This window comes from Lonchura striata, chromosome 1, assembly GCF_046129695.1.
Source record: "Lonchura striata isolate bLonStr1 chromosome 1, bLonStr1.mat, whole genome shotgun sequence".
In the NCBI taxonomy this organism is placed as follows: domain Eukaryota; kingdom Metazoa; phylum Chordata; class Aves; order Passeriformes; family Estrildidae; genus Lonchura; species Lonchura striata.
The window spans coordinates 148,148,907-148,163,125 of NC_134603.1; the positions used below are offsets into that span (position 1 = coordinate 148,148,907).

Sequence of the window (14,219 nt, forward strand, 5' to 3'; positions counted from 1 at the left end):
TCCTCCACTTAATGGCAGCTGTTGCAGAGTTGCATTTCTGTTTTCCCTTTTTGTGCTCAGTGAAGCAGTTTTCTGACTGATAGTGAGAAGAGCAGCTGCCTCCAGAGGGACCTGGGACTATTCTGCTGTTCCTTGTCTAAATGCACAATGTCATGCTTTAGCAAGTCAAACAGAAACTCTTGGAGCTTGACACCACCTTCCATGGCAATATTTGCTGGATGTATTGATTCCTATTTTGCAGAGATTTGGCTGCTGAGATTCCCAACAGTCAGGGTGCACAGTGGTCATCAGTCACTCCGTTGTGTCTTGGCTGAAAGGTTGCCCCAGCAAGAACCTGTTGTAATTGTCTCCACTCCTGTAGGCTTTTCAAGCTGACTTCTAGAAAACTCTTGTCTACAGAACATTTGTTTTACTTGACAGTGTAAGGCAACTTTCTTGGCATTCGCAACACAGCTGATATCCACAATGAAATCCAGACTGCTTCTGATCTGTACTGACTGTCTGCATTTCATGCTCTTATTCCAGATATAGTTTCTAGACCAGCTTTCTCTCAAGCTTTCATGATATTCTCCCACCAGTCAGTGACTACTTCTACAGCAGCAAATAGTCTGGCCTGCTATGAATGGATTTGTGGAATGTCACAATACTTTGTAGGTTTTAACAAACAGATAATTTAGTTTTGGGCAATCTTTTTTTCTAGTTTTACTGGCAGGCCCCTCTAAAACCTGTTATGTTGATCCAGTGCCCAGTATTTTAGTGCAAGTGCTGTTAGACACTTAGCAAACAAATTCCCATTTACTGTATTTGAGTTGCCCAGATCCAAACAAAGATCATAGTCAGCTCAGTGCCTTTGCTTTCTCAAACTAGGCAGAGTTTTTTCATACAACACTGATGGTGCTTGGCCCAGGCTCATGTAGTTTAGCATTCTTAGTACAGGTGAGGTCTAAGCTGCACCTATATTTATAGGTTGGATATTAGGAAAAAGTTTTTTACAGAAAGGGTAATAAAGTACTGGAATGGCCTGCCCAGGGAGCTGATGGAGTCACCATCCCTGGATGTGTTGAAAAAAAGACTGGGTGTGGCACTGGGTGCCAGGGTTGAGGTGTTAGGGCTGGGTTGGACTTGATGATCTTAAAGATCTCTTCCAACCCAGTGGTTCTGTGTGATTCAGTGTGATCTAAGCCTAGTACCATTATGGGATTGAAGAGGCACCAGTTCCATTTATCTCACTAGTGACCACCTCTTGGAAGATTGAGTCTTTTTGGTAGGGTGGAGAAGAGCAGGTATCATTCTTCAGTACCATTTAATTTGGGCCTCTAGAGTAGGCCATTAGTCTCAGAATTTTCTGTAAAACTTTCTATTAATTTGGGTTTCCAAGCTGACCTGAAGGATCAGCTTGATGAAAGTTTTTCTTTCAAAGGCACATGTTTGAGCTGGAGATGGTCCAAATGCCTGGATATTTGTTATTTGCAAATGGTGTTAGAATTTGTATATACTGTAAGAAAAATAATGATATCAAAAGCAGCAATCTTACACTGACTTTTCTAATGGCAAAAAGCCTCCATGCTTATCTGTGTCCCTCTGGTTTACTTCTCCAGCTCCTTAGATTCTTGGCATAGCGTCTCTAAGTTAGCAAGTGCCAAGTTAGTTCCAACTTTCCTGGCTTACCTATTCCTTTGAAAACTTTCTAGCCTGCAGGAGTTGTGTTGTCAGTCATCTCATTGATCTGTTTTGCCACAGGGCTTCTTAATCTGTCTGGATGCTCTGTGTTTGCAGCTCAAGCAGAGATTTCATCTCTACCCGCTTGTCATCTCTTGGACCACTCTGGAAATTTTCCAGCCACTACTTTAATTAATTTTGAAAAGCCTCCAGCTGATTTAAGTCTTCTTTTAATTTTATCTGGTCTTGTTTTCATTTTTTACCAATTACTATTTCTGAGAAATACATCCTCTATTGATTCTATTCTTGTTCAGTGGGAATTCCACCTCATGATTCCCTTTCTTGAAAACTGGATGACTGTCCTCACATGGTATTAATCCATTTTTACCTGAGTGGTTAAACAATTTGTCAGGTCTGTGGGTTGTTTTCTTCTCAGCTGGAAAGAAAATTCATCCTCAGGACAGGGTTTTGCTTTGATAGAGTTCCATTTTATTTACAAAGAAATAACAGAGTTTTATTTCCTTGAACAAAGACAGAATCAAATAACAGTCAATAACTTCTATTTTCCAAATCTCATTCACCCAGTGTTTTACCCCCAACCTCTCTTTCAGTTTTTCTTCTACCAGGATCACAATGCTAGTTTGTCGAGCTTTGCTGGTGGTGTCTTTATTCCTTTTACACATTTATGCTGCTTATCAGGATTAATCATCTTGCCTTGATTAATGCTCTCTCTCTGCATTAAGCATATCAGTTTCTAGAGAAGCTCACAGGTCCATATGCTTCATGTTTCTCTTGTTTTTGATGATAACTTCTGTAATTTCAGTTATCAGGCTTCATAAAAGAGTTTGCTTGTTTCTTACATTTATCTTGAATGAAAGGTGATGATTTTGTCCGGCAGCTTCAGTGAGATTTCACTCAGCTCTTTCACATAGCGCTATTAAAATTCAACATCTCTTTGAACATAATTCAAAAGAAAGAGGATGTAGAACATTTCTGATCTATAACAAGTTTTCGCAGCAGGAGTTCCATGTTGTGAATAATTCTGGAGGCATAAAATTTTATTATTTTCAGTATGTGCTGGGTTATAATTCCACAAAATATTTGACATGTAGTACATGTCTTAACTTGCAAAGTATTCTAAGAAGCAAGGGATGATAATATGCAAGAAACTATTTCTAAGAGTTAGTATACTTAAAACCAACTGTCCTTTCACTGAAAAATTGTTCTTAATTATGCTGGTTTTATAAATTGCATGTCTGCTAAGGTTTGTCATCTCCAAATGAACATTTCTGTAGGAGGACATAAATTTTCTTTCTGAAAAATATTCTATATAATGCCTTTCTTTCATAAATCTACCCACATTTGCCCTTCTTTCCCCTCCTTCTTTTTGGAGGGAAGTGCATTTTCACTTTTTTTTTTAATTTACCACATTAAGTGAAATAGGGGGAGGGAACAAGCACTTCATGCCATGCTTTAGTTGCCTTGGAAAATGAAATAATATGTCCTATATATAGTTTTGTAAGCATTTGTTGTGCTCTTGTGATGTCCTCCCTCCATGAAGAACATAATTAATCATTATCTGAACATTATTGAAGTTCTGCAGCAGGGTTAGACAAATATGATTTTCCTCATTTTGCAAATGCTGAGTAAAGTACAGTGCACCTATAGCAGTAAGTCATGAGAGTAAGTGAAATACAGTTCACCGTCGTAGTGGACACACTCGTAGTTTAGACCAGAAAACTCCACGGGTTTTGCCTAAACAGATCTGTAGCTCAGGCTGGATAGATCCCCCAGTGCTTCAGTCTGGCAAGGATGACAGAGCAGACACCACTCATGAGCAGCAGAGTCAGACAGGAGGTGGAAGGCAGATTTCAGGTAGTGCTGCCCCTTTGTGGCTGGGATGCTCCTCTAGGAAGCAAGAAAAAGCTTCATCATCCTACAATTCTGTGTCAAACCCATCGTTTTCCTTACCCATCTTGCCTCCATTACTTGTCTGTACATGAAATAGTCTTGCAACTGGAAATGCCTTTCAGCCTTCAACTGCCATTTGCTTTTTGTTGCCCCAGTCCTGCATTTCTTAATCTAAAAATATTTTTACTTTTCTCTACCCCTGTTCAGGAGTAAGTTGACAGCATCAGTCCGAAAAATTGACTGTTGGTTTCCTCTGAGATCACAGTGGCATATTAAGAACTGATTCCTGAATCACAGTCTTGAGGACATGACAAATCTTTGCATGTCTCATCAGCAACACTTGCTTCTCTCTTCCAGTTTTGGAATTCAGTAAAATATTGTCAGTTGACTGTTTCCTCTGTAAAAAGGATTAGTCATCAGTAGTCTCCAAGGGCAAATCCCAGTAGCAGGAGACCATGTCCCCATTGCTGAATGAGTCTTCCAGCAAAGTCAGTGTTCCAAGCCCATGGGCTGAGTAGGAACAACTGTACCAAACCCTTGTCTGCTCTAAATGCTGGTTTCTGTTCTTCCAGTTCAGCACGTTTTATGAGTGCTGAAATTAATTTACAGACTAAATTATTCTTCTGCATTTTGTTCTGTGCAGACACTGGGCTTTCAAGCAGTTGTGATTCCCAAGTTTTATTTTCTTTGCCTGGAATGGGACTTCCTGCATGTCTAATTAGTTCTCACCTTCAGACAGAAGAGCAGCTGAAAACCAACAGAAAGCAATTCAATGTGTAAAATATGCATATTTTAATTTAATAAAGGAAAAACAGCAAGGGAGACATAGGCACAGAACAGTGGCCCCTAGAGCTCTAGTAACTTGTCATGCCATGAGAAATAAATACAGCATTAGAAATTCCATAAGCGTTCAGTGAAGGAGTCTGCTTTTACCATGCTCCCTCTAATTATGGCTCTGGTTGGAGAAGGTACTTAGAAATGGTCCCTTAAAATTTGTAGCCCTGTATTGTTTAGTTTCCACATTTTCAGTACTAAAGGAAAAGCTAATTTCTAATTATTTTGGTGGACTTTTGCTCCTTAATGTAGTTTTGTCAGCGGTGCAGCTCTAAACAAAGCTCATGTTTAAATTACTTAATAATAAGGCTTGTTAGGAATCTACTGAGAAGAATAAGAACAGTTTATGTCTCTATGAGAAAGCAGAAAGGGAAATTATTGCAACACGTACAGTCATCTTGAATTTGCCTTTCCCTATGACTTTCAAATAAGTGTTGCTACAGCAGAAAGGGGACACAATACAAGTGTGTATTTATGTATGGTTCTCTCTGAAGTCATTTTTCCAGCTGCAGTCAGATACTTTTTAAATTAAGTACAGATTGTTGACCATTAATCTTTCATTCTACAGATTTGCTTAACTTTCAGGCACTGTTATGATTTACAAATGGCAATTCTCCCCTTGCCAGATTTGACCCATTTCATATTAAAATTATGTCATTTACAAACAAAATATTTAATAAAAAAAGTCTGTATGACTTTCTGACTGGTGAATTTGGTAATTGTGAAGTTGGTAACAAAAATCTAAATTCAACACATTTTTTTCCTTCAGTTAGAAGATCCTAATTTTTTTAAAAGCTTGAAAGACATCACAGTTGAGTTAATTATTTTCACAATATGTAATGGGATGAATGTTATCTGATGCAGCAAGGGTTAGCACCTTGTGTTGTTTTTTAGGAGTCCTGTTTATTAATATTGAGTTTTGATTATCAGAAATTATTTGGGTTTTCTTTGCTTCTTCATCTGCTTTTCCAAGTCTTTGTATTTACCAGTTATACCAATTGTATGGGAAGCCTAAAAGACTGAAAAAGTAAATTCTGTAGTTTGCTGGAGGTCTCTCCCAGAGAGCAGCTGGTGTGATTTGCAGGTTATATTTAGTGAACTGGATTGATTTAACTGATTATCCCATCTATTTTCTACTTCTAAATCATTGCATTTTGGAAATCTTTCTACTAGTCTCCATTAAATGAAGAGTGTCTGGGCAGAGTTCATATCTTGTCATTTCCCCGTCACAAAAATGACAGAAATGGCTGAAAAAGGAGTTTGAGAAGAATCATTTATTATAAAAAGAAGCTTCAAAGTGATAAAGTGTCTGAAAAAGAAAACGGGTTCATATTAACAATTTTATTTACAAGCTAGTAAACAAGGACATTTTAAAGTATAAACTATCAAAAACTGATGTTTTATCAGATTTATGGCATTGTTGTAACACTGCTATTTGTGACTTTGTTTTTATCATTACATGAAAAACCAATTCTGTGCTTCTTTTCAAGTAATTCTTACTAAATATAATTCATCCCAATGTGGAAGCCTTTTATATGGAGCTGGCAATGCTGGATAACCACAGCATGAGGTCTCTACACTTGGTGGATTTCATCAACAGGGAATTCTGAGGATCACAAATGCTCTGCTCATCTTTGGGTTGCAGGATTCAGCCTTTAATTTGCAGCAAATGGAACAGGATGGTGTTATTCTTGTCCAAGAAGTGTTCTGAGAATGATGCATACAGCAGAACCTCATTAAAGATCATTAACATGTTATTCTCTAGGCCTACAGGTGGACATCTCATACAAAATCATGCAGTGTCCTCCCTTTTCAGCAAAGAATGCACTGCAGGCTCTGCAGTGAGCTCCTGTACAGAACTTGGGCTTTCACAGGACTCCATTCAACATTTCTTCTTCTTTTGCTGAAAATATTACCATGAATTACAAACATGAGCCTGCCTGTGCTAAGTGATTTTTAAAAAGTAAAATAAAATAAAATTAGTTTTATATATTGCAAATATATACATGTGTATATTATATGATGCGTGTATATATATAAATATATTTAGTTTTTGTAGAAACTTAGAGTCTAAGGCTTAATTTTGCTGGGTGCTACATAAAAAGAAAAGCCTGTGCTCTGTGGAGCTGCTATCCTCTTTATTCTTCTCTGCAAGCATACAAAGTTCAGAAATATGTGAATTACTGCATGTTTGCAGTTGAACTTCTTCCTCCATTCTCCAAGGCCTGCTGAAATGTATCTTTGGTAACCACAGGCACTTCAGAGGCTGTGCTGGGATTGTGCAGACCAGGTCTGAGTCCAGTTCTTTCTTTACCAAGACACATTCTTGGGGCCACTTTGTAGTTTATGAGTGTGTCTGGACACTGAGCACAGCCAAGTGTGAAGTGCTGGGAGATGCAGCTTCTGAAAACCCCATCAGTTGCTGAAAGATGAGGAGGTAAACAGATGACAATGTAAAACTGTGAGCTGCCTTTGACTCATCCTGCTTCCAAGTTATTTGGAAATACGTGGTAATAGATACCAAGCTGATGTTCTAATATTTAAATCAGCAAGGAAACAATGAAAATGCTGTAGTCCTCCAGTCACAGGTGGTGAGCCTTAGTGAAAATCCCATCTCAATGGTAAGCACAGGAGATGCAGGGACAGTTGCTTGTAACAGGAATGGAGGCACTACATTGCATTGCCTTCTTGATTTAGTAGATTTGACTTCTACTTTTCACACAATGACCTAAAAGAAATATTATACCCCAGAGTAACTTTGAAATTGTTTGTTTAAATTAACTTTCATTTGGATTTATGCTTAATGAAATCTTCAGAGATGCAGACAGCCCCTCTCTAATGAAATGCTCTGTCTTTGAACCAATGAACAGGGTTGCCAAACTGTAAGGATTCCTCTCTAAATGAGTGGGCTTTTATAACGTTACACTTGGGTGGCACAAGCAGAGTGCTCGATGATTAGTTTATGGTCTAGATCATTGTATTTTTATTACACTCATAAAAACTGTGTTTCTCCTCATTTTCGTAATGGCTTCAATGAGCTTCTATACCTTCTAGAGGCACATTAAATCGTTATGTGATGAAAGTACTGATTTAGTGGGGCTAGTTTTAAAGTAAGATGCATGTTTTGAATTCTTATCTTAGTCTGATTGCTGACTGAAAAAGGTGAAACTATTTTAGAATGAAAGAAATCTGTATCATCTTCCTTACATATAAAGAAGGTTTCCAGCTGTGGCCTGAAACAAATGTAGTACAAAAAAGATACAATGATAAATATACATCTATCTGTAAATTGTCTATAATTTTAAAGTATGTTTAAATGGTTTTGTGGCATTGTGAGGTTTTAACGTGAGGATGAGGAAATTACAAACATTTTTATTTAAAAAGCATTTTTTAAGGGGCTAAAAATTAAAATATTTTTCCTAAATTCCACTGTAATTTTTCACCCCACTTCTTTTCAAAATGATAAATAACCCTATTCTGTGTAAACCCTAGATTCATTTCTCTAAATAATTCTAAGCCCATTTTAAAAGTAGTTTTAATTATGCTGCAAAATGAAATAAGGGAAGAAAAACATTATTTGTTTCTCTATATGCAAGCTATTCTTAAAAGAGAAGACAACATCATTATCCATGAATGGGAAACCTTTTTATTTGATATGTAATTTAAAAAATAATCCTTGAATTGAATGTATCATCTCTTCTTTGCACATTTTAGACAAAGGCCTTTTTTGTTGACAAAATTTACATGTCAATACAGTTGCTTATAAATATTTCTGTGAAATAAACATAACCCTTCACAAAAAGAGCAGTTTACTCTTCATTTAGTAATTTTATATGCTAGCAATAAGACAATGAAAGTTGTATGCAAATATAACATCAATGTACAGCATAATAATAACAGTTTTTAGTGATTATGCTGCTTGGTATTAATTCATAGGAGCCTTTTTGTTCAGTCATGGGCTGTTTGGAACAGAGATATGCCAGACCAGAGCATTTCTGCTTGTTTGGTGTTTGTGAGAGACATCCACAAATCCTTTAGTTGAGGATGTGCTTGATTCTTCTATCCTCCTCTGTGGCTGGTCTAAATTATTAACTGATCATGCTGACAGGAATATACTCTGTTTTCCTCTGCTTCTGCTGTACCTGTGCTCTGTGAGTGCACTGTCTGCAGCACAAGTTGGACTTTCATTCTACCTCCAGGAAAAAATAAAAGGGGGGAGAAAAGGGGAAAACAGAACTAGAAAAGAGAAAGGAGGAGGGGAGGAAAAAAATAAGAAAAATAAAGTAGAAAAGAGGGAAAGAAAAAGGAAAATAAAAAGAAAAAAAATTTTAAAAGGGACAAAGGAAGAAAGAAGACAAAGGAAAGTTAGAAGGAAAGAAAGAAGGAAAAAGAAAGTAATGCACATTTGCAATGAATCTTTTATAAATGTGCATTTGGAGGTATGATTTCTCTATCCAAAATGTTTCTGGAAAAAACAAGAATTTTCTCTGCCTTTTCTTCATTACTGTGGTTCAGATGCAACTTTTATGATCGTTTCAGCAATGCAGCACTTTAATGGCTTTTGCTGCTTGACAAACTGAGAAAAGACATGGGGTTGAGAACACAAACAGGTTTCAGTACATGTGACTTTAGTAGGTCTGTGCTTGCTTCAGTGTTAAATATCATATCTTAAATAGATGGGTGTTCTGCAAGCATCATTCAGTGTTCCTTTAGTGGATCTAAAAGTTGGACAGAAAAGCAGTTGAACATGGTACGGGGAGCCAGCAGAGATTTTGGGGATGACCTGAATTGAAATCGCAGGAAATTCTTTAATATTTCATGGCCGCCTGCAAAATATGGTACCAGTTTATTCAGGGATTTGAAAGCAGCTGCAGAGTAAAAGTGTCTAATGAAAATGAAATAAATTTCCTGTGAATGGAATAAATTTTGATTGTGTGTCTGAGTGCAGTAATTATACATGTCACGCAGTAATTAGGCAGTCACAATGTGGCCACGGTGTCTTTCTTTGTCTGCAGATGGTCTGGGAGAACGGCTGTGTCGTTATTGTCATGCTGACACCCCTCGTGGAAAACGGAGTCAAACAGTGCTACCACTATTGGCCAGACGAAGGGTCAAACCTCTACCACATCTACGAGGTACCTGCACAAAATTTCTGGTTGCAAACGTGACAGTAAGTGCAGGGGCTGATTCCATAAGGGCAGAAGGATGCTGGAGGTGTTCTAACCTGAAGGTCGAGCTGCATACTCTGAAATACATTTGGTGTGCCTTCGGATAGTTCTGTATTTGCAAAAAAAATTGGAGTGCAGCTTTAACAGCAAGGTGCTTTCCACCGAATAAAGTATAGTAAATAGTGGGTGAAATATTGCAATATTAAAAAGGACAATAATGTTTGCATTTTGAATGGTTTTACAAGTGGTTGATATATGAAAGCGTGTATTTGTGTTTTATAGGAAACTAGTATTTTTAGAACTAGTGGATTTTGCCTTAGGATAGCCATATGTAAATCTTTGTAGAAAAACCTCTATATTGCTGTAGTAATTAATCCTATCTATTTTTATCTCTTGCCTCAGTCACAACAAATATATATTTTTATTTTCTGCTTTGCATTTCTAGCCCAAAATATCACAAGTTATGTTGCAATGCAACATTGACAACGACTGTCAGATTTTTCCAGTGGTCCAGCTGTGTAGAGGAAGACAATAATACCACAATGCCAAATATGAAGAAATGTGGAGAAATTGTGAAGTAATTCTGTTATTTAAACTAAAAGGAGAATAAAATCATTTTCTGAAAAGATGAGCTCTGCAAATAACCTGCATTTTTAAATGTTTATTTTTCTTAATAGCAAAAGAAACCAAATTTTTACTTCTCTTGTGAATTCAACTCAGATTTTTAAGACCACTGAGGGTGGGCTGGACAATGCATTTGTAGACATTTCTGAAAAGAAAAGAGCTGCCAGTCTAACACATTTTCAATACAAAATATCTTTTTTGTTCACATAATGTTATAAAGATATAATTCAGTGAATTTTCCTTTTGCATTAAAATTGTCAAGATTTTTCTTATATTTTCTATGCAAGAGCAATGGCAGCTAACCCCTTTCTGACAGCTACATTGATTGCTAAATGATTTTTTTTTTCCCTTAATACTGGCCAATTTGCTAATAAAAATAAAATTTTCGTGCAATTTCTTCATCCCAGAAATCTTACACCTGCAATCCTGGAGACATGACTTGCAACCAGAATTGCTGATCTCCATTTTTTCCTTCCTGTGGGTGTAGGTAAATCTTGTCTCTGAGCACATCTGGTGCGAGGATTTCCTCGTGAGGAGCTTCTACCTGAAGAACCTGCAGACCAACGAGACCCGCACGGTGACCCAGTTCCACTTCCTCAGCTGGAACGATCAGAGGGCTCCTGCTTCCACCAGATCCCTTCTGGATTTCCGCAGGTAAAGCACAAAGTATGGCGCTTCTTCTAAGACCATACGGGTCTGAGGAACTAGTGCTTTTTTTTTTTTCCTTTAAAGATTTTTGGGTTGAAAGTGGGCTCCTCAGCCTGTAATGCCAAGTGCTAAACCAAGAGAAATATCGTCAGTAGGTTGATGTCTAGCGTTGCCTCACACAGAGATGCTGCCTGGGTTTGACATATTCATTTTGCATTTAGAGATCGATACCTTTCCTACTTTTGTATAATCTCAGTGCTTCTGTATTTCTTTGTTTTTCAAGTATTTATCAATTTCTGCAACTTCCAGGCTTTTCGTGTGACTCCCCCAAGATCCTTATATAAGGACTTTCACAAGTAAATTAGAAAGTGTGAGCTTTAAAAAAAGAATCACAATGGAGTCGTATGGTGATAACATCATTCCCATGGTACCATTTGCTCATAAGGATCCAACAGCGAGGTCTGCAGACCTTTGGCTGCAGGAAGGTGGAAGCCTGAGAAAGCAGATGAAAATATTGACAAAGGGTACCCTTTGGAACTTTAAAGAAAGTCAGTGTGGCTTTAAAATACAAATATACAAAGGCAAAAGCTGTGAAAGTCCTCACCACCTTCCACCTTCTCTAATGTTTGCTGTGCCTATCTAAATTTTAATTTGAAAATGAAAGCCATGCATGATAAATACTGGAGCGAAATAATCTTCATTTGATTGCAAACCATGCCCAGTGCATCACGTGTAGGTGTTAGCGTGTACCAGCTAATCCACAGCGACGCGCTTATGACTAATGAAAAGAATCTCCAGGAGGTTTGGGGAGTTGGTGCTCCATCCACCAGCGGCCTGTGGGATCACGTGCTGTTCTCTCTGCTCTACAATATTATCTACAACCTCCCAAAGTGATTATACGGGGCTCAGAGCTCAAAAGATCCAAACTTGTTTCTTTCAACGAGCGCTGGGAGCTCTGACTGATGCGAGTCAAAGTTGTGCATCTGCACCCGAGGGGAGGAGCTGGCATACAGCCAGCAGGAGCTGGTTGCACAGTTGTCTGTTGGCAAAATTCTACCCTTAAAAATTTAGGGCTAAATGCCACCCTTCATGTACTCAGTATTCTTGTACGTATTGCAAGGCTTTTCAAAGCAGAGAGACATCTCACACGGTGCAGGTCAGGTAATGGAGTGCAGCTGCTCTGAGTCACTTGGAGCTATGGCTAGGTGAGGATGTAAGGATATACTACAGAGTCACAACACAAAAGCAGTAGTGGAGCAAGGAAGCACAGCCATAGAATGGAGTTGAAATTGTAATTGAATTTTCAAGGTTTTCTTCTCTGGGTTCAACTTTAATATGATTTTTATAGGTTGATTTCCCTTTGCTTGTGGCACCGAGGAAGTTGCCTGTAGTGAATTTTTGTAGTGAGGATTGTGACTCGGTTCCATTAAGCTGTGTGAGGCTGCAGCACAGAGCTGGTGCAACATCCGGCTTTGCCCTTTTCAAAGTTAGTGGCAAATCTGCTCACAATTCTAACTGGAGCATAAATGAGCCTGTACAGCCAGGACATCTGAAGTTCAGAGCACCTCGCCTCTGACTCGTTTCAGTCAGGATTGAGGTCCCTGCGTGAGCTGCAGGATTAGATCCACAGTAAGTCACAGTTCACGCCGCCAGGAAAGCGCCTCTTAGAGTGACATTGTGTAAGGGTTAAATAGCCGTGTGGAAGAAGTGTTGTGCAATACTTTGAAAAAGAAAAATGATAACTAGATGAGAAAAGTAGCAGAGCTGCCAATCTTTGTATTTTAAGCCAGTATGGGAATGAACCTGTTAAGATTTAATTGAATTCTGAGTGTTCATTTCACATGTATTCACAGTCCAGTGTAGGGTACTGTAATCATTTGCTACGTGCAGGTTTTGTACAATGAACTCATAGTACTGAATGCATAGTAAAATTCCACCTGAAAAGGAATTTTGGCATGCACAATAGCTGGTCTATGAATCTCAGTTTTCTTGGTCATCTGATCTTCGGGTTGTTTTTTCTTTTTTGTTCTTTTTTAATGACAAAAAAACTAATGCACTATTGCTAAAATAATGTATTTGGAATTCATTTATACAATACATGTTTTGCACCTGAAGCTTTCTATTGAAAGTACAGACTCTGCTAGATTACAACAGCTGAGTCATAAAGCCCCCAGAAAAATGTCTGACAGTGCTACCATACTCTTAGTAGGGTAGTGCTAGGAAGGGGCTGCTCTCATTTCTTTTAATCTTATCTATGTTTTTATGTGCATTCAGTGTGTTTGTATATATATATGGATATGTGTGTATATTTATATATTCACACATACATATATGAAATTAAGCATATACATAACCAACCCTCTATTTTTTATAATTCATCACCAAGAAAAATTGGATTCCCAAAATTACCTTGCCCAGAGTCTGTGGAAATATGGACCTCAACATTTTTATTGAAGTAAATTTTGCAAGTCTCTTTGAAAACTGAAAGCTTACATTTCTCTTACTGTGTATCAGACAGTGATTTAGATGATTTTGCATCTAGCAAATACATTAAACCTTGCTGAATAATCTATCATACTTTCATAATGTAGGAATAAATTGCCAAAAAGATATTATTCTATATACTTTACAAATCTGTACAAAAGACAGTCCCTGAGAGGTGAGGCTACTAAGGAAACCACTGGTCAGTTTTAAATGCTTCTGGAGTCCTAATTTCATTTTGAACAATAGACCAATCATTATTGCTCTGGACTAGCTTGTTAGTCATGCACTGATATGTGTCATTAAATATTTCTGAAGCCCAGAGGGAGCACATTTACACTTTAAAGAGGGACTGCTAAGCTAAAAGATAATTAGCATCACATGTGAGGGCTTTGCTTAAAATATATATCTATTATGCTATCACTTCTCGCTGTGTGCAATGGCATTTACTAACACTGCTCACTTTAAAAATGGACAAATTCTTATTTTGCCAGCTAATTAGCGGTTGCCAGTGTCATTTTTGTGATGTTGCAGCTAGTAATATGAGCCCAGTTGCATAGTCACAAAAGTGATCATTGGAAACTGTGACTCTGCTGCAGGGACAATGTGGGAAACCCCTTTTCTGAGCCTCTAACGACCTCTGACCTTTGCTTGCTGATGGTTTGCATGATGATTTCTTTTTCACTCAATGAGCCAAGGGTTGGTTTGTATTACTAATCATTCTTTCTAAGTTAATTCTTCCTGTATATGTATATATATATATATAATATATATTTTCTTCAACATTCAAGAACTTTGCTTACTGATGAATTTTCAGCTCACTCTCATTAGCCAGAACTAAGAATGAAATGAGATGTTGCTGCACTTCTAAATATTTTCATAAGCTATATATAG

At 37.7% G+C, this 14,219-nt stretch overlaps 1 protein-coding gene across 1 annotated transcript in view; it reads left to right on the forward strand.

Annotated features, from left to right (window-relative positions):
* PTPRN2 (protein tyrosine phosphatase receptor type N2) overlaps window positions 1–14,219 on the forward strand; it is a 636,037-nt gene that overhangs the window by 592,210 nt on the left and 29,608 nt on the right. Inside the window, exons 18-19 of the mRNA XM_077789214.1 lie at window positions 9,420–9,539; window positions 10,684–10,850. Of these exons, the coding sequence (XP_077645340.1) occupies window positions 9,420–9,539; window positions 10,684–10,850 (287 nt within the window). The remainder of the gene's footprint in view (window positions 1–9,419; window positions 9,540–10,683; window positions 10,851–14,219) is intronic.